The 21,279-nt window shown below is 41.5% G+C and overlaps 1 protein-coding gene across 1 annotated transcript; it reads right to left on the bottom strand.

The window, feature by feature from the left end:
- Window positions 1-160: 160 nt before the first annotated feature.
- adcy9a (adenylate cyclase 9a) lies at window positions 161-20,841 on the bottom strand. The gene is made up of 11 exons (XM_085912813.1): window positions 18,138-20,841; window positions 9,512-9,702; window positions 9,255-9,353; window positions 8,875-9,149; window positions 8,348-8,450; window positions 6,760-6,977; window positions 6,519-6,678; window positions 5,461-5,603; window positions 5,152-5,181; window positions 4,170-4,452; window positions 161-4,088 (listed from the first exon to the last, which is right to left on the bottom strand). The coding sequence occupies exons 1-11, from the start codon at window positions 20,020-20,022 to the stop codon at window positions 3,087-3,089; spliced, it is 4,389 nt and encodes a 1,462-aa protein (XP_085768939.1). The 5' UTR covers window positions 20,023-20,841; the 3' UTR covers window positions 161-3,086.
- Between the last annotated feature and the right edge of the window lie 438 nt (window positions 20,842-21,279).

Raw genomic sequence — 21,279 nt, 5'->3', positions numbered from 1 at the left:
GTTTATGAAATGCAAGCAAAATGCAGATTTTGCTGATTCCTTATTTTTGTTGACCCAACAAAATGTGATGCATTGTGTGTTAAATTCAACAAGCATTTATTTATTATATATATATATATATATATATATATATATATATATATATATATATATATATATATATATATATATATATATATATATCTTTCTTTCTTTCTTTACTTCTCTTTTTCTGCAAAACAGCTCTTTCAATAAATCAATCGTGTCCTCTAAATGAGCAAAACTGAGGGACTTGAAGAAGCCTGGGTATTGTAATGTTTTGAGTTATGTAATATACTCATTTGAAACATTTGTCAAATGAGTGATACTGAAATAAACAATGTGTTGCAAAAAAAAATAATCTAATTAAACATTGTCTGTCTCTAAGATGACAAGATACTGTCATGTCTCCATAACATCCATCATACATATTGGGAATTTAGCTTTGTTATTATCCAGTCCCATAATAGCGCGTGACACCTTTACAGTCATAAATAAAGCACAAAAACATGAAGAGAGAGAGAGAAAAAATAGAAACAGGAGCTGTTTTAGAGGGGTCATTCCGAGTCGAGCTCTGTGAAGACCATGTTTGTCTTCTATCCTAAAAGGTTTGGTGATGTACAGTATACTTTTATTCATGCATCAAATTTAGCAGATCTATGAAAAGATTTGAAAAGACATCAGCTTTGGAATTTGCTCATTCAAGATACTTTCTGCTAAGCTTGAATTTAACTGACCCTGTAACCGGATATTCTCATTCGGCTTGGTCACGTGCATATTGAGAAGATAAAAGTTGATGAAAAGTGACAATGAGAATAAAAGCAAAGTAGACAAGGTTTTCACCCCATAAAGCACTTGGTGTGACTTTGACTATTGCGTCTCCAAAGTTTTGATACCGTAGAGAAATGAATGTACTTGCATTGTAATGATGTGATGCGGAACCACAGGCTACACGCTGTTGTCGCGGGTATACTATTTTGTTCAGAAGGCACTAGTAGTACAGTTTGGAGGGCACAAGGACAAAGGTCATTCTGACAGTTGCTTTAAATCTGCACTTTTCAATATATTGACGACAAGCTGAAATTTAAATGAATATTTTTGGATTACCTAGATCCACAGATTCCACAATTGTATGATGCGACTTAAACACACCAAACAAATGTCTTTATTTTTATAGATACAATTTTGTGCAGTTAAAAGTCAACACTTTAGGGGGGGGGTTGTGTATTTGTGTGATTGCCAGACATGGATGTAATTTCGCTCTTATCAATGCAGGTTATTGCCCGATGCGCAGCAATCGGTTCAACGGTGGCCCTGTGGCAAATTGATTTCCTCTTGTGCCTCATTGCTGTGATTATATCTGCATTATTGACTTCACGGAAAACTCTCACGCATAAAAGAAAACAAGTGCTTCGTTTGACGCGGACGCCACGGCGATAATAACCGAGGCAGGCAGTTAATGCAGATTTGAAAAATGTGTAAAAAATCTCGTTTAGCAAAAGAAATGTAGATACTGTACATTTGCACAAAAGCATGTTTTCCCCCCCCCATCTGATCATACAACTGACATCTACTCTCAGCAATCGATCACACATTCTGAAAAGCAAACTCCTCACAAATACACTCATACCTGTAGGCACCACAAAACAACAAATTTAGGCTACGATGATCACACCATTAAAGTGGCACATTATTAAGTCTATCGATACAGTAGAGGCCCCCCTCAATTAAGAGGCTGTGTCCCACATGTTAAACGACAATCACACAAAAAAGATGGAGAAAACACTGAAATATTGAATAAATATTACAGGCGAACTGACCAATGTGTTATTTTCCCCTTCTAAGGCAATCAATGAATATTCTGTGCTTTGAACCATCTTTGTCTACACAGTGACTGTCCCTCACATTCATATTACTCCACTCCACTCAAAATCTTTTCAATACCGACCGCTTGAGGTGACTGTTTACAGTTGTCCATCTGCTCTAATTCTGACTTTTTGCAGATTTTGTCAAATACGTGGAGGTTGTTGTGTGACCGTTACATTTGAACGTCAACGAGTACAATTTTAAATCAATCGTTGTACGGGCCTAAAAAAAAAAGCATGTGTTTTCATGCCCATATGAAAGCTCTCGGGGTCACAGTATCAAGTCTAGTTAAAGTGCCTTCCTGCCATTTGTGATGCTCCCTTTTTTGCCCTAATTTAAATGTTATTTTGTGCTTTTGATTTTATTTTGTCAGAGGAAATACATTTTGTTTGAGATATTTCACTTCTAAAAACAAGTGGTAGTGGAAGAAAAAAAAAAAACATTGTGCAAGACCTGTGCTTAGATGTGCATCGCCATCAAAATTGAATCCAGGCAGCCTACTTTGTAGCATATATTCTCTTAAAATGAATACTGTATATAGCCCTCATGTCAACGTAGAATACATAAAAAAAAAGTTAACACTGCTTCATGTGATTCCCTCATTCTTCCCATAATTCCCTGCTCAGCCTGTAATGCTGCATTGGCACCTATTAGGAATCTAAAATGATTTTCCCTTTAGTAAGATTTAGATCAAGTTAGAATGATATGGCACAACTATCGTTTTTTTTTTTTTTTGCACTGAAAAGAAAAGTGTCATGTAAGAAACCACAGAGTGTTCGTCAGTCTACATGTTGTGGGGAAAAAAAAAAACCCACACACAAAGACTGTTAAAACTTTGTTCGGTATTCATAATTGTTCTGCTCTAGTCCTGAAGGCACTTAATGACATTGTGAATTAAAAAAAAAAAAACTATACCAACAAAATATGGTTTTGCCCCTTTAGCCCGTCATCCTTCTTCTCAACTGTGCTCAACACAGGTTCAGTCTAACGACACATTAAATTCCATTTAACAACGTGAGTCGCGATTTTTTTCCTCTTTTACCTCAACCATTTTCCTCTTCTTCGGGACTTGCCAAGAGGAAGGGACATATTGCCTGGACAAACAAACGGCCCTGGAGTAATAGCAGCTCGGGGCAGCAGCGGGGAAAGAAAAAAAAAAAGAAAAAACAACTAAACAAAACAGGATGGGAGGATTAAGAGGATCAGAGGCGGGAGTAAAACTCCTCATTGAGTCTTGTTAGCTCATCTGCCTCCTCGCCGATATACTCTTCACTTGACTGCACCTGAGGGGCCATTTGTGCACCTTCTGAGGTCAGAAGGTCAGAAGTAGGGCGAAGGAAGTGACGGTCTTTGGTGGACGATTCCCCAGCTTGCTGTGAAGGGTCCCTATATCCTTCCTTTTCCGTTTCTGTGGACGAAGCCGAGACGGTCTTGGGCCTCACTGCGCATTCTAAGTGCGGCGGAGGTGTGGACGGAGAGGAGGGAGGCCGGGTGGGCGCTACCTGGGCGACATTTGATATTGTGTTTGTCATTGATGCCGCTGGCGAGGGTCCTACCCTGGCACTGAGCTCCTGTTGATCTTGGCACATACACTCGCCATTTTTAGGGAACAGAAAGGTTCTCATTTGGCCTTTTCCCTTCACATTCACAGTACCCCTGTAATCAAATTCCAAGCCCATGGCGCTGAGCGCAGCGTGGCTTTCTTCGCTCACCTGCACCCGACACTCCACACCGGTGGAGTCCATGCGGCTGGCGATGTTGACCGTGTCTCCCCAGATGTCGTACAGCAGCTTAGTGGTGCCGATCACCCCCGCCGTCAGCGGCCCGTGGTTGAATCCTATGCGGAGCTTGAAACCGAAGCCCAGCATGTTTTTGTTAAAGTCGTCCAGTACTCCCATCATCTCCAGGGCAAAGTTGAAGAGTGCTCTCAGGTGAGCGTGCGTGGAGTCCTCTTCATTCTCTGCTACTTGCTGGACATTCAGTCCAGATGCCGCCATGTAGGTGGCGCCGATTGTCTTGATTTTTTCCACGCTCTTGAATTCGGGTTTTCGAAGGAGCTCGTCAAAATCTCCAATTAGCTCATTGAGGACACGGTAGCATTCTTTGCCCCCCTCGTAGCTCTCCTCATAGAACTCGCTGAAGTTTACAATACTGGCAAAGATCACGGCCACACTGTCGTGGTTTTTGGAGTAGCTCTGTGTTACCTGGGAACAATTCAACGATAAATTATTTGAGGTTTTTCAACAATCGGGCAAATATTTCTGTGTGACAATTTTGACAAAAACCTTGAGCTGGTCAGCAACATGGATGGGGATTATGTTGCCAAGTAACCACTCCGCCTGGTCCCTCATCGTCTGAATCTTGAAGCGGTGCTTGTCGGCCTCTACGTTGCCATGGTAATGCAAACGATAGCTGACCTCAAACTCACGGTTTAGGAACCAGACGAGGAGAAGAAGCAGGAAGAAGGCAAGAACCGCTTCGGGCACCAGAAGATTATGAGGTCTTAGAGAAGTGTCATGGTCTGATTGTGAAGTTGACTCAACATTTTGTAATATGGAGCTGTTCGATCTGAGGGACAAAAGACAATGAATCATTGGCGAGTCCTTCAAATCGTATTGTAGCAAACAATCAATTTTGAGGACACATTTTTAACAACAAGCTTGCTTTGTTGCCTGCTGTTGTAAAATACAAAACTCGTACGTAGTCTGTGACTAACTAGAAAATAAATCAATACAGTTGACTGGGTGCACTTTGTGACACTGTCCCAAACTTATAAAGAATAGAAGGTTCTATTTAGGTAGCGTTTTATCATTGTGAATTTTCCACAAAATTGTGAAAAATCTAACTGCTGTTCATAACTACACTTAAACTTCAAAACATAAATAGTAACATTTTTTTTGGGGGGGGGGGGGGGGGGGTGCCGCATCATCTTCATGATCATTTTGTTCTATGAGTTATTATTGCTGATACTGTACCCTTGTGAAAAGTTAAAAATCAGACACATTGTAAAAAATGGCCGGGAAGATCAGCTATCTCAAGTGTACCAATCGGGTTGATCAACAATGCAGGCTATATGTGTCATTATCAACACAAGACACATTTAGCAGCCATTGACAAGGAGGGAGGGCTCGGGTGGAATAATAAAACAGAGTAAAAGCCAACTGAAATCTGCACTTAAGAAAACTTTAAAAAGCAAGCCATTGCGCCTGTTGACCCTGGAAATGTCACTCATCCATCATACACCTCTGTTGCCATGGAGACACTCACCCATGAACTGCTAAATTGTTATTACTGGAGCTGAAAGAAAGAAAGTGTTGTCAATCAGAACTGCAATAATGTAATAACGCAATAGAGTATTATCAATTTTACAAATACTGGTTTTCACTTGGAGGAAAAACTGATATGACTGAGATAGAAAAGTTGTATGAGTACACAATTTAGCTGTAGTAGCTTGATAGAAACATAAAATTATTATATATATATTATACAGTTATTTTCATAATTACAGCCTTTATGCTGATTTCTTGGCATGCACAATGCCCCCTTCTCAGAATTTGCCTTTTACAGCACCTGTACCTGTGCATGGGGCTATAAAGCAACAGCAACATAGCGATCCCTGTAGCAGTGGCCAAGATGGAACGCATCCAAAAACTGAGTTGACAGAAGTTGCAGTACTGGATGATGGCGATGATAGTGGCACAGCATAAGAACATTGTCAGCTAGAGGAAAGAGGAGGCCAAAAAGGAATTCAACTTCACCGACCAGTAACAAGTACAGTGAATCCTGTTTCTAAATACATGCTACATGTTTGAAGATCTTTGGCTCAACCCTCAGTTTTCAGTAACTAAGTTACAATCAACTATTTCTACCACTATAGCAGGCAAAGGGTGGCTCGCTATGTCCACACCTCTGAAAATGCCTCTTCTCATGATCAAATTGATGTGGTTACTTCAATTCCCAAGTGCTAACGTAAAATGTTGGAACAGAAAGCCTTGTGGGTAGTATTTGCGCAAATGTCTGTCATGTAGTATGAGCCACGGGCCGAATGACGTGCACTAATGTGCTTAATAAACATTTGACTTTCCCTTTGGTGTCTGTTATGTGGAACTACACACACCAGCATAACACCAAGTGCGGAGGTGACGCCATGGACGAGAAAGTCTTTGGAACCTTGTCAGCTCGTGAGCACTAGCGAGGCTAATGGTTCTGCTCAGGGCATGCAAAAGTAGCAGTGGATATATATTTTCACAGCTCAAACATGTGGGGGATGTAAGCATAGAGTACAATTCTCAATATTTAGGAGAGAGGCGTATTTTTGTGATTAATGGTGTGCAAAGAAGTGAACTCTTGTTTCTACGACGCGCCATCTTATGCCCCACTTCAAGCACTGTCGAGTCCTATTCATCGAAATTCTTATTATCAACGCTCCTTCAAACTATCCACTTTGCTCTCCAAGCTCAATGGATAAAAACCACGCAATGTGCTAGTCAAGTGCATGATTCAATTTAGCAGAATTCGGAATCATGATTCACATCTGATCATATTTACCTTTTTTTTTTTTTTTGTACAAACCCTAGTTCCAATTCAGTTGGGAGGAACAGTCAAATACAATTCAATCTAGGGCTAGGGTTTACCTGAAGAGGTAGCTGAATCCCGTAGGTCATGTGGGACAAAACCGAGACAGCCGGTAGGGAGACCAACACGGCCCCAATCATGTGACGAGCAGCCCAGCCAGATACCACCAGAATTAAGGAGCGGGTGCAGTTCATCACTTCCTCCAGATAGAAGGCCATACTACAAGAGAGGAAATGTGACCGTCAGTCTCGTTCACAGAAAATGTATAACCCCTGATCAATTGTATCTTAGGAGGCTCACCGTATGGAGAGCACCAGAGAGGCCAGCTCCAGCAAGCCAGCCAGAGGCGCCACAGCAAGTGATGCTGAAGATGGGGGCCCCACAGTGGATGAGCTCACCAATGGAGGAAGAAAACACGCCAGGGTGAGGGCCAAGAAGATAAAACAGCTCAGAAGAACGTCAAGGAACGAGCTGAACGTGCAGCTTGCAAAGGTCTGTTCTTGGACTTGATTTTTCACCTAAAGGAGAAGAGTGGGAGAAGTGAATGGCTCGACTCGCCCCGAAAGCCTGACTGCGTCAAACATTAGTTGCTTCCTTGCTTTACATCCATGACCTTTATAAATACTGACATAAGTGAAACATATGGAACGGTCTTCAAGTCGGGACATTCTTCTTCTACTACTATTACTGTGAGTGACCCTGTAAAACGCTCCAATAGTAGTTATCGTCACAGAGGACAAAGAATATATACCAATAATGTATTGTAAATTTCTGAAAGGTTTCTGAAATTGCAACAGTAGTACTTAAATGGTGTTTTCCACATACGGAAGTATTAGGTCAAACTGTCATTTGGTTAAAAGTACATGCTATAAATTTTATGTTTAGCTCCACGATAAACTTCACCCAGGTGTATTATTGCCCAGTGATGTCTCATACATACATATATACAAATAAAATCAGTAAAATGATGACTCGTACCTCGAAAAAGCCGCAAGTCAAGTCACTCGTACATTGTAAGAAGAAAAAATAGGATCATAAAAATGGGTCATTCAACCGCAAGGTTCAAGGCTACTTACAAATCAGCGTGGAAGTAGGACGCCTAAAGAGGTCAAACTTCAAAATGTACCAAGCCCAAAACAAAAACACATGGCAACTGTGACACGCTTAAATTTGTTTTGTTTGCAAATAGACAATCTGACAGTCAATCAAATAATGCTCAAGAAGGTAAATGCAGACATCTAGTATAACCAATAATTCGAGATACATATATACCGGTAGTTTATTTCATCTTTTAGTTCACACCACCACTTTTGTCTAATGTCAAAAGAGCTATCTTAATGAATTCATTCATCTTGTAGAACTCGAGAGGACTATATGAAGACAGCTATAAGAAGCTGAGCTGCATGTGGCAGCATGATCGTCTCAAACAAGAAGGTCATGAAACAAGAGCTCAAAACATCCTCGGAATTATAATAGTTTGAAAACAACAATTCATTATTTTCTCCATCGTGTGGTAGAATTTTGATTTTTTTTGCATGAAATTGCCATCTTTATGCATCTTTCAAGTGAGGGCAGAATCAAATTGCGCTGAGTTCTAATTTGATATTTTCACCAAACGTGAAATTTCAGACTTTCTTGGTTACCCTGCTGCAATAAAATACATAAATTGAAAATGACAACGTGGATTATTTAGTACCACTGGCGCAACAGCAGGGGGCCACATGCTTGTGACGCACATGGCCTCTTTGTGGCCACCCCCCCACTGGGCCTTCTACTCGGAAACAACTCCAAAAGTCTATTGCATGGAGCGATACATAAGACTGACACATTTTCATAGCTTTTTCTTCACGTCTTGTAAAACGATGTGTGTGATGTAATATGTTGATACCTCGTCCTTGTAGCTGCTGCGATAGGCTGTCTCTAGGGGTCGGTCTAGAAAGTTGAGGCTGATCTTGTTGATGGGTGGTTTGAAAAAATAATCCTTCATCAGACTGGAAAAAGGAGAGCAAGACCAACTATATAAGTATACAATATACCGTATATCACTTTTTTTTGGGTTCTTTTATCACAAACAATTTAATTTGAGGTTATATTACCACTCTGATGAAGGCGGAAGTACATGCCGAAACATGTCAGGTAATATGACCTAAAATTAAATTGTTTGTGATAAAAGAACCAAAAAAAAAAGTGATTGACAAGGGAAACAAAATAAACTTAGTATAACTATTACGAAAAAGTTATGGAATATAGTGTATATCCAAGAGAAAATAGCACAGCGCCAATATTTCAATCACAAAACCTAACATGAAGAGCGCTTATTTTGTCACTTGACACGATCACAACAAGAATAATGGTTTCGAACATTTGAAGTCATGTCTGACTGGCATCGACGGTTGAGAAATTCCACTTGCTCACCTGTCTTCTCTGATAACATCCACAAAATGGGCATCGCTCTTTTCTCGGAAATTCTTGGCACGCAGCTGAATAAGAGCAGAGTGCTCCATGCCTGTACCCGGTGCTCCGGCGCCAACTGCCATAGCAACACTAGCGCCGGTCATGGTGCTTGTGCTCGTCTTCTTTTCTTTCTCCTGAAGCATGTCGCACAATGAGCTCTGACTTGCCCTCACCGGATCATCCAATGGGGGGCTCAGGAGGCCGTTGGCCGTTCGGAGGCTGTTAGCAGAGAGGAACTGGAGAAAGAAGACCAAGAGAATGAAGATACAAGGACATGGGTATGAAAGGGTGACGGACACATTCAGAGTTGCTGAGATTGAGTGTTTGTGCGTGTGCTCCACCTTAGCACCGCTTATCTTGCGCTCATCCTGGCAGCCGTTGAGCACAGCCACTTCATCACCCTGTTCAGACATCACCTCAAGGCGGGAAGCACACGGATGCTGCACAACAGAGGAAGTGAACTTTACACATGAATGCTTTGTCTTCAGGACTTTATTTAAGTTTGCTCAGTACCAAGAATTCTGTCAATCTTCCAGAATTGGTTATGGTATGGTTACATCAATTGAATTGGTCATTTTATTTTTTGATTATGACCTACCCCAGTCATGTCTGGTGGTTGGTTGGGCAACAAGGGTTCAGCAGTTTGGATACCCCCGTGGATGATTTCAGGAGCGTGGTACTGCGTACAGACGGGTAGGCTCATCCCAACAAAATCACTTCCGGGATGAGAACAGCCGCACTGCGCATCATGTCCAAACTTCCTTCCTGAGATCAAGTAGGTTTTCAAACCTGAGGAGAAGCAGAAAGGAAAACAAATCTTTACAAACCAAAGAAGCAACAAACATGTGACTATAGGTATACCGTATTAGAATCATTTGATGTTCCATTTCTGGTGCTATGCTCAAAACACTCAAAACGGCCATGGCAAACAGGTGGGAATCCATCACTGTTTGTTTCCCCAACTATGTTTACACATCATCCCAGAGCTCATTGTTCAAACCACTGAAGGGCCAACAAGGAGATACGCAAACAGTGAATGAAAAGCATTGCCCCATAGCCAACTGCTATCAGCCTTTCCAAATACGCTCGACTAACCCAACTCCATGGCCTTTGTGCTCAAAGACCGAAAGGTGCTACATGTTGGCAGGCGTGAGGTCATGTGATTTTCAGCTGAGATTGACATATGCTTATTACCTGACCTTAAAGGTATCCCGAGATGCAATGATTTTGCAAGATAGATAGTTTTATATTAAACAATCTTGCAATAACAATGGATAGTGAGAATACATACAAGTATTCACTGCAAAATATGGAGAGTGCACTCTCTTCAATTATACTTGTTGAACCTAACAAAACCAAAACAATGAAAGGATTTCTCAATTGAAAATCGAATCATTTCTGCCGAATGAAACATGAGCTGAAGAGTTGGCCTGCTTTAGATGGGACAAACACTGTGTGGATCCACATGTGGTAGCATGTGCGTCAGTCTGATACTGAGTGGGTGTGCTCATGAAATAGTTTGTGTACTAGAGTATATTTGCTACATTTTTACTAAAACAAACAAAGTCAAACAAAATGTGTTTGCATGTGTGTGTTTGTGTGTGTGTGTGTGTGTGTGTGTGTGTGTGTGGTTAGCCACTATTTCATTTTCTAGATAACATTATTATCATTTAGAAAATCATTAGTCATCATCATTAGTCTTGCTGCTTTCCAAATCAAGTTTACACACTTATCAATGACACAAATATTACAGTTTGTCATTTGTTACTGTCTTGTTAATAGTGTGTTGATTAGTGCTATTTTGCAAACACACACACAAACGCGAAAACATAAATTGTAGATTGTGGAACTAATGACCATGACTGACTTTTATCACAGTTCTCTGTCCTGCTTGTTTGTCCTTCTAAATAAAATTAGTCAAGATGCGCAACTAAAATCAATTTATCTTCATCTGCAAGTCGAGTCAACTTGGCAGTAATTCTCATCTTTTCTGCCAGCAGCGAGCCGAACTTGGGCTTTGAGGCCTTTTCACGGCAGAGGCTCCACTGCGTACGTCCGAACGCACCTGATTTATCGTGTAAATTCAAGATGAGGTATATCTGAACTGGTCTGGCAAAGGCAACAGCAGAAGTTTGTCATTTGTTTTGCATGCATTGTGTTGCTTTTGTACTTTGAACAATGTGATGTTCATGCACGGCTCATTTTGTACACCAGTTCATGTCAACATTCATGTCTTGAATTTGAAAACTAGAATTGTATTTTTCACCAAAGAAGGGTTCGGTACCTCCAAAAAGATTAAGAACCGCTGCATCAATCAATCAAGAGTCTGCAGGAACAATTCAACATCTTGTTAAAAAAAAAAAAAAAAACTCCTCAAGTAGAAATGTGAATAGGAAAAACGATCCTAAGACTTTATATAGATGGCCTTATGCTGACAAGAGTAAATGTTGGAGGGATGCCGACAGACAGAGGAAGAACACTCAGTATAGCATACTTTACATAACCCAAATTCCGTACGCTTCTATTTCAGCTTTCTAACTAAATCAATGGCCTCTTTGAATGGTTCAGGAGGAAACCCAAAATGCAGTAGAGTACTAATTAAAATCCGATCCATTCTGTATTTCATCTGTCCATTGTCTGAAGCACTTATTCTCACCGGGGGGAGTCGATTGGCTCATAATCACACTGATATGTGAACCTCATCTGGTCAAAAGAGATGTTTACATGCCCGATGCTGCAAAAAATCCCAATTGGGTTGTGTATTGGTATGATAACATGACTCTTGGCAAAAAGACACACCTACATGAAATATGCATCATCTGCTGCTTGTCTCACTGAATAAATGGCATGTCCTAACCCACACGTGCATGTACATGCACACAGACAGACAGACAGACAGACACAATTAGTATTTCTTTTCGCTTACGTAATGTACATAAAGCAGTGTTGCACCTTTCCCCTACGTATCTTATTAAAGAACAAGTCAACAATGATCTCTCACACACACGTAAAGTGCAAACTGATCTTCATAAAATGCTATCACTTGAATGAATGAAAAAAAATGAATGAATGAAGAAAAGAATGAATGGAGAGGAAGCATAACTGTGCCGCGAAATTCCACATGCACACCAGAAGACCATAAACACCATGGACACGCACCTCAGAAAAACACTATTCTATCGCACACTCTCTAACTTCTGACTACCATGCATGCACTGTCGTACTTGCTGTGAAACAAATTGGAAATGATTTTTTTATTTTGTTATTGAGTCTCTCTATCTATCTAGTATCTATCTTTCTTAACTTGGGCCTAAAAGCATGAATAGTGACATTAATATTTTCTCCTTTCAGACATTCAAGTATTATGTACCAAAAAATAACTTTTGAACAACAAACATGACAAATCTACATTCATTTGTTATCATCATGTTGTCATCACTGTTATATATTTTTGTGATTTTCTTATTAATCGTCTCAATATTGTGGTAATTATGATAACTGTGATCTTTCTGGTTACTAAAATACAGTTGTTGTTTTTTTTATTGCTGGCTTGATAGGTGGTACTATACAGGATGTTACTCATGACGGTTTCTGCTGACCATACAGATGTGAGAGTTGAAACACAGATCCTATTACTGGGAACTCGGTCAATACTTTTACATTCACTAAGGGAAATATAAAACGGTCCGCCCTATACTATACTCAATAAAAGACGACAGTGGTGGTGTTGATGTTGAAGGAAAATCTGCTCAATCAGCTTCAAGAAGTCCCAGATGAAAAACAAAAACCATACATAAAGGGGTAAAACACAATATAATATTCATTTTTACTGCTGACACGACTGAGCAGACAGACCTGCATGGGTATCCATATATATCAAACATTTTTTAAACATCACAACAGATTTCTCTTCCTATTCACATTTGAGTTCTTCCTGAATTTGCTGTATTTTGCTACAAACGCAGCATCCTTGTATGATTTAACAAGTAGCAGCTAAAAAGGAACACCATTGGTGGAGCATCTCAGGCATACATTACTTGGTCCAAGCTATGCAAATGACTTTGGCAACCCGATTAATTTGTGCACAATTTGGCCCACAGTGTAATTGTATTTGGCCCACAAAGACAAATTTGTGACAATACGACAACTGCAAATTGTCTTCACTTTCAAAAAATAGAGATGTTCCTAGTTTTTGTTTTTTGTTTTACCATTCTTTTTTTTCTAAATGTGGTTTTTATTGGTCTCTGATTTCAAAACTGGTTAGTCATCAGTTTGTTGTGTAGCCTATACGGTATATAATATGAGAGGTTCATACATTGATTTGGGTTGACAGTCATAATGGCCCTCCGAAGGAAACTATGACAACTATGCGGCCCCCGACAAAAATGAGTTTGACATCCCTGCTCTACACATTTACGTTGTCGGTGACCCAGCACATTAGTGTCAAAATGCCACTTTTGTCTGGCTAATTTTGGTCACCATGCTTCTCCTTTGTGGCCGTTTGAGTCGCTGTATAAAAGTAAAACAAGGCCCGTAAAAAAAAAAATGGTGAGCATATCTATGAACTTAAATGTCTTTATGTGAACTACTACAACAACATCATGTACCTGGCATCTATTAGTCCATTTCCATACACAGCAAAATCATCTTTGTCCAGCAACTATTGTTGCAAGTTAAACTGCAAACAATTTACGCCTAAAGCCTCTTACTGTATTCACCAAACTTTTTTTTTTGTCATTCCTCACTTTCATCTGCTGTCTGCAACTAAGTCAACGGCGCCCAGGCTAAAAATAGATTTTGAATTGCTTTCTTTTCTTCACAGATCCGGCCTTACAATCGTCCAACTTTACTTATGCACCGTATATCACTCGAAGCTTCATCTCCTCTCTGTTGTCTTGCCAAACCTACATCCATCAGCACCTCAAACTGCCTATCTTTATATTTGTGTCTGAACTACACTATCATTTTTCATGTCTTCCTTTAAACTTAACCCTTCTCCCTTAGGTCTTGTTTTTTCTACTCCCCTCCCTTTCCTAGCCTCTAGTTTTCTGCCCAGTCGGTGGCAGGTCTTGAGAACAGGCGCTTGTGCAATACCAGATCCATATTTGGACACGCTGATGGAACCGTGGGATGAGACTCTCACATGATACTCCTTCAAATACCCTTCCATTCCTCTTCTTGATTTTTTTATTAGAACACACAGTTCAGTGAAATCTCCCTTTCACCATGCATGTGTGTGACTGTGCAAATTTACAAAGAGTCTGTTGGGAGTAAATAAAGATATATTAGCTCCGGGTGCGCATCGCTTCACGAAAGACGATTCAGTACGATTCTCGATACGTGGGGTTTGAGACAATTCAAGGATGTAATGAATTTAAAATGTAACCATTCAATTTGAATTGGTTTCATTTTCTATGGCTGCAGCTTCTGTCAAGTTTTTTCATCTGCGACACGTAAAAGCTCCCCAAATTCCAAATGATCTCATTTAATTAATAGAAAAACAATCATCAGCAATGTCAAGTTTGCTTAAGTGATGAAGAACATTGCATTTGTTGTTCCTATAATCATTGCAATTGCAAGACCTACGTAGGCTCAATTTGTCTCCTTCGGGTATCCGTAGCAGAAAGTAGGCAGCAAAACATGTCAGCCTCCTGTAAAATGAGCTGAGACCCTTGTTATGTTATTGGTGATTATGAGATCGACAAAAACATAAAAAATAAAAGAATAAAACGATCGTAGATAGAACAACTTCCCTTTAAAACTGGTTCAATAAAGCAAGAAGTACTGCTTGCTGTCATACATCAATATGCAATTGTGTCGGACTGTATGTAAAATACATGTGATGGTTTATTTAAAAAAAAAAAAGTTCATTGTACTTACCGTAATTTCTAGACTACAAGACGGACCCGAATAAAAGCCGCACCAGCTAAAATTAGCGGAAAATACTGTTTTGTTCATATATAAGCCGCACTGGACACAAGTGTTTTAATGTTTAATTTCCATAAACTCCAAATTCCACATATAAGGGATTCCATATATAAGCGAATACGTATGCACAAATCATAAAAATCATGAAATATCTATAGATAACACGCACTGGACTATAAGCCGCAGGGTTCAAAGCCTGTGCAAAAAGTAGCAGTTCATCGTCCGAAAATAATCATTCTTTTGCTTCAAACGAAGTCGGAGGGGTTAAGCTTAAACACTTGTTGATGTTCCAAAGAATATCCAAAGAATTGCAACAATCGGCTGTAATGTGGCTTCTTGAGAGACGTGGTGACACACACCGTCGACGTCACACTCATAAACACGCACATACACACAGCTGCTCAATGCACGTAAGTAATGCACTTCACGCTAAGTGCCTCTGGTGTTCTGCGGTGGACAGTGCTCGAGTGAGAATTGACCAAGCTTGCCTCTATGTAAAGGAACCCATGCATGTCTCCTGAGGTACTTTTGCACTTTGCAGGAAAGGTCTGTTAATCCAGCAAACACGCATGAGAAATTTCTCAAATTATGGCAACTCCATGTGAACTTTTAATGCACTGTCTCGGATGAGACATAAAGCGTCCTCTTAAGGCACAAAGACAAAAAAAAAAAAAAAAAAAAAATCATAATAACTCCCCGAGCTACCCTAAGATAGACTGTGGGAATTCCATGGGAAAAGGTCATGACCAGAAGATATGTGACTTGTTCTCCATTCTTCCTCCCTCTTCTTCTTTCTAATGTCTTTCCACACAACACTTGCACACCTCTTTGTCTAATACTCTCCGCAGTGCCTTCCCTGAGATTTTCTGGTCTACCAGTTTTAAAGACCACTAAAGCAGGTGATTTAGGGGTCGCCATGGCAATAAGAGACAAGAGTTGCCTTTTAATATGAACATCAAATGCTATTTGAAGCTGTTAGTTTGAAGCTAAATCACCTTTATATTGCTTTAAATGCTTTGTGAAGCACAATTTACTTTGCTGTATGTTTCAAGGCAGACGACTGATTGAAATTGATAGAAGCACATTCAATCAAAATCTCTGTCAAAGGTAACCATGACAGTAAGGCAACCTGAGATCCATTTAGACAAACCCTACAGACTTTGGCTCCTCATAAAATTGGCACTGATCATTTAAAAAATGCATACGTCTGTCTTTTTTATCAAATTCACTATGCAAGTCCTGTGAAAATATTTCAATCAATCAATCAATCAATCAATCAATCAATCGTATCTTGTGCCTGATGCTTGTTCTCACCGCCTCTGTCGGAAACGACTTAACTATACCGGTACAACATTTTGAATTATTTATTGATCTTACTCTAGCTTGTTTTAAAATTGTGTTTACAGACCTTTAAAAATCTTTTCTAGGGTGTTTTTCTATATCGCAGGTTTTAATTATTGCAAGGATGTTCAGAAATGTAACTCCCACAAAGGAGGAGAATTTACCTAACTATATCTCTCTTACAAGGACCTCTAATGGCCATTCTGATGAGCTCCATGTAATAAAATGAGTTGTTTTTTTGGGGGGGATGAAAACACAATATAATCCAATAATTTGGTACCTCCAGTCTGTTATGTGATCAGCAAGTTCCATCACTGCATGAATGGGGGAAAAAAGTGTTTTCACTACACTGTGTAACTAATAATATCAACAATAGCTCCATTCTATGTAAGAGTAAGCCAAAATTCTGACTGCCAAGACGATGAAATCTGAAGCGGCAGTTTTAGCAGTACATTGTCATAGTTACTGAGTAAGAATTTCATTTCATTTGTTTTTCCATGACTGTCGTACAACAATTGACCCTAATATCACAAGTTCACAATTTAGCCAACATGGAAATAAAATGATGAAGAAGGCAAACATTTTTAGAAGTGAAAAGATAATCTAAAGGAAATAAAAAAGCCGAGGGGAACTGGCCTGTTTACTGTTAAGGCTCGATCCATCCATCTTGTCACTTGCGTATTTAAGTGACACATTTGAGTAAGCGCAAACTAACTAGCTGGAGGGCATGGACTTCCCACTACAACGCACTCGAAAGAAGAATGGGCCTGTGTAGCCAAAGAGACACTAAAGCACATACGCGGCATGGACCTGTTGACACAAACAAATAAATTCAAAAAAGCATTCCATGGGTACAGTATCGTTGAAGATCCAGACCTCAAATGTGGAAACTACAATACAATGCATTGTGTAACTGAGATAGGAGGATTCGACCAAATGAGCCTAAAAAGCTAAACAGAAACGACTAAAAATTAAACAAATCTGCTTATAAAATAGCTATCAAGAAACCAATTGATTCAGAAAATGATTTGATTTCAGTTTTGGGTTTTCCCTTTTGCACCGGATACTTCCAGTTACTCCCGTATACATACTCCAGTCATTTGTTAGTCCATGCATAATTCCTCCACAATCACCTCCGATAAAAAAAATACTCGACTACATAAATCGGGACACCATGTATGATATCATGAGATAGTTTGACGCCTCACAAAGAAAGGGAACGAGACCGGGACACCGCTGTCTGTAAGGGAAATTAGATTGCATTGGTAACTTCGCCGGCAACAAAAGCTGCATATCACTATCAGTCTGTTGTTGTCATTCACTCTGCAAATCCAGAATGATGACACGGTTGTTCAGAGTCAAGTGTGAATACTGTCTGACACAAGGTCTTTGCTCACTCAAGACCATCGGACAACTCACAGCTCTGGACTTCTCCTAACATGATGGATACTTTTCTCAATAGAATTCAAAACATTCAAAGCTCAAAATGGTTGCTAAGAGTGCATCCCTGTCAAGATATTATGGTCAACAAGGAGGACAATCACCATCATAATAAGACCTACAGTATGTACCGAGGTAACTTTCTTTCCATACATGATAACTAATCTGGTTATATTATTAATCTCTTTTCTTAATCTAGGTCCTGTCCCATCGGTGCCCAAACCATTTCTTGACTGTTTTAGCCACAAAACACATTCCACTCTTGTAACTCATAATGTGCAAATTACGGGTGCTCTAATCTCTTGATCTTATCACCATGTTCTCTAGCTCATCTAGTGGACTGTTTCAACAAGACAAACTAGTCAGATAACATACTTCACTGCTCTCAGGCATGCAGTGACCCAACTCAAGTCTTGGTGACCGAGGGCTAAAGTTCACAGAGACATTGAGATGTTAAACGTTCTTTCTTTGAAAGTGCACCCTAAGAAAATAAGAGGTAAACAACATTTACTCACCCTTCAGCTTCTCCACCACACTTTCTCCGGCTCGCTCCACCACTCGACCATCCTCCCGCTGGTAACAGTCATCCAGGAACTGAGCGGTGGCTTCAGACAAATGGACCTTGCCTGCCACGCCGAGCTGCTCCATCAGGTTGGCCAGATTGACGTCGTTTGACCAGACGTCAAACTTGAAGCGCTTCATTCCGAGAATCCCGCACAGTACGGTGCCAGTGTGGACCCCGACACGCATGCTGACGGTTTCACAGGTCTCCTGGCAAAATTGCTCGATGGCCTGGATCATACCGAGGCCCATTTCCACACAGCAGTAGGCGTGGTCAGGTCTAGGCTCAGGGCAACCTGCGACGCAGTAATAACAATCACCCAGTGTGCTGATCTTCTCACAACAGGTTAGTTCACAGAGACGGTCGAATCGTCCGAAGAGATCATTGAGAAGACCGACCAAGGCTGGTGCAGACTTATTGGCAGACATTTTAGTGAAGCCCACGATATCTGCAAAAAGGATGCTAACAGGTTCCATTCGTTTCATGTTGAAAGGTCGAAATATGATCTGTCCCCGCGGGATGGAGGTCTTCTTGCGTTTGTGGTTGTTGTGCGGGTAGTTCTTGGGACTGGTTGAATTTGGCGACGGCGAAGCTCCGCCGACACCTCCGCCGGTGCCGATGGAGACAGCCGAGGCAGAGCAGGTACCGGAGGAATAACGCTTGCTACAGTTCTCGCTCCCGCCGCCCTCGTCGTCACCCTGCTTCATGAGCTCGTCGGCGACACGTCGGGGCATGACCGAGTGGATCATACGCTCCTTCAAAGCCTTCTCAACCCCGAGGTCCTTGCCGTGCATGATGGCTTGTCCCACTTTAAGAAAGGTGCTGCGAGAACGCACCTCTGACATAATGAACAAGTGGATACCGATGACGTGGACGCACAGGTGAAGCAGCGCTTTGGCTGGACCTAGCCATTGAAGAGTGTCCGTTTCCCAATTGGAGCTGGAACTCCCTGAATGCGAATCGTATCTTCTGTGAAGCAACGGCAGCCACCCTAATGCCTCAAATAAAATGGAGTATAAGAACCCCAGCATCACTGAAGCATACAGACGCACGTGGAGAACACTGTATAGCAACAACAGGACCTCTATGCACAAAGAGAAGGTAGCCACTGGCGAGATACAAATGGATCGTTGAAAGTCGGAAAAACGATATGAAGTATTTGCGTGGTGAGCCCATTCCAGCTCAGTGTAGCCCGCAGTCTGGATCTGTGGGGCCAAAGTGATGGCGAAGGTGACGGCAATCAGGAGCAGTGACGTTTGGTTGTACAGTTGTGTGTAGTAATGAGTTAAGGTGAACAAAAAGAGGAGGACTAAGAGGACCAAAAAGGAGGCGGTGGGAGCCAGGAAGGTCATGGGATGGCAGCGGTCACTATTCACACCAAAATAAATGGCCCAGAGCACAGCCGCCACGGCCAGGTAGAACAGGACGTAACGAAAACGCCGCTGGGTCTGAGGAAAGCACCTCTCTTGGCACGCCTCCTCCAGGATGGGCGAATCAAACTTGGGGTCCCAGCACTGGGCAGCGGAACGCTCAAACAACGGCGGTGCCTTCCTGCGCACCCTTGTTGCCGAGGTCACGGCCTGTCTGGAGTCCGCGGAACTGCAGCTGGAGGAAATACTGTATTTGTGGAGGTTAGGGTTCATTTTACTTCTATCCTCGCGACCTCGGACTCCTCCTCCCACGACAGCGGTGGGAGGTTTAACCGTTTGGTGCTGTTGCGCGTGTGGCGTCAGCGTACTGTTGGTAATCCGTACGGTCACGTCACCATCCCTGTTGGAATTGCAGCTGACTTCTGTGGCGTGCATGAGAAGCTGCCGGTGTTGTTGCAGCGTGGCCATATTGAGGCGAGAAAGGAGGGCCGCGGGAGTTGAGTTAAATATTAATAGGTTTGGATGGCGCTCAGGCAATTAGATGTGTTGCGTGGGCGCTGCGTGTTCACATGTGGCACTGCAGGGAGGGGAAGAATGGGGAAGGGCACAAAAAGGTGTTTTTGTTGGGATAATCACGCTTAGAATGCTGAGCAGGAGGAGCACACGTTTTTGCTCCACACGCAGGAGCTGAAACACTCACTCACACCGTTCCACCTTATTGAGCTGCTCATGACGAAACCCTGGATTTACGTCACTACGAGCATCACTCTGCAAAAGAGCGTCGGAGTTTCTCCACAGCAAAACAACAGTCACAAATGTGTCCGTGTCCAACGCTGATCATCCATGGTTGCGTCGCAAAAGCACATCCAGATGTGGGCTGTCAACAGTTGGTGATGTGTACAAAAAAGTTCAAACGGTCTCTAGCAGCTCTGCAACAAATGGCACCTTCACTCAGTCCAGTGGATCTTCTAAAACTCCACCGTTGCTGCAGCAGCTTTAAATTTACAATAATGTAGATTCCAAAATGTTTTTCAAAAATATTTTTGGGGATGGTTTCTGAATCAGGCAACTTTACCTTGTGCATTCCTTCTCAAGCAGCGTGCTGAACAATTGGATTTCCGTGCATTCATTCCTTCCATCGTTAGTCTTATAAATCTTCCAGAGAATGGGATTTCGGAGCCCAATCCATGATCAGAATCCAGCTTGTATACGAGGCCTGGCAAGACAGGCAGGCCTATTCCCACGGATCCAGCCCCGTCCTTTCCTGAACTGCCGCTCCGGATCTTCTCCGTGTATGCCCCCCCACACCCCGCCCCCCCAACTCTACCTTCCAAAGAGGGTTGGGAGAGGTATGTGCTATTCCGAGAGCGTAATCCGAAAAGAGAAGCAGAGAAAATACCAACCACTGGCCCAAATTAGCGTCGCTTTGCCTCAACTGGGAGTGACTGCAACTTGTTGCGCGCAGTTGGCAAAACATACAAGATACGAGGAACAGCCTGGGTCGAGGCTGCTCTATAAATAGTGATGATCAAAGCTTAGCAATAGTAACAACACAACACGGGATTTAACATTCGAACACTTTTTTCTCGATATATCCAGCGGCGTTGGATTCCAGAGAAGGTGTGGTTGTGGTAAAAAAAAAAAAAAAAGTACTACTTTAAATTCAAGTCGTGCAAAACGTCAGCCTCAGAGCACGTCTCAAAAAAAAAGTTTTTTTTTCCCCCC

This window comes from Syngnathus leptorhynchus, chromosome 5, assembly GCF_054491065.1.
Source record: "Syngnathus leptorhynchus isolate UIUO chromosome 5, UIUO_Slep, whole genome shotgun sequence".
Taxonomy (NCBI): domain Eukaryota; kingdom Metazoa; phylum Chordata; class Actinopteri; order Syngnathiformes; family Syngnathidae; genus Syngnathus; species Syngnathus leptorhynchus.
The sequence above is the reverse complement of the archived record's forward strand: the minus strand, read 5'-3'. Positions and strand labels throughout refer to the sequence as shown.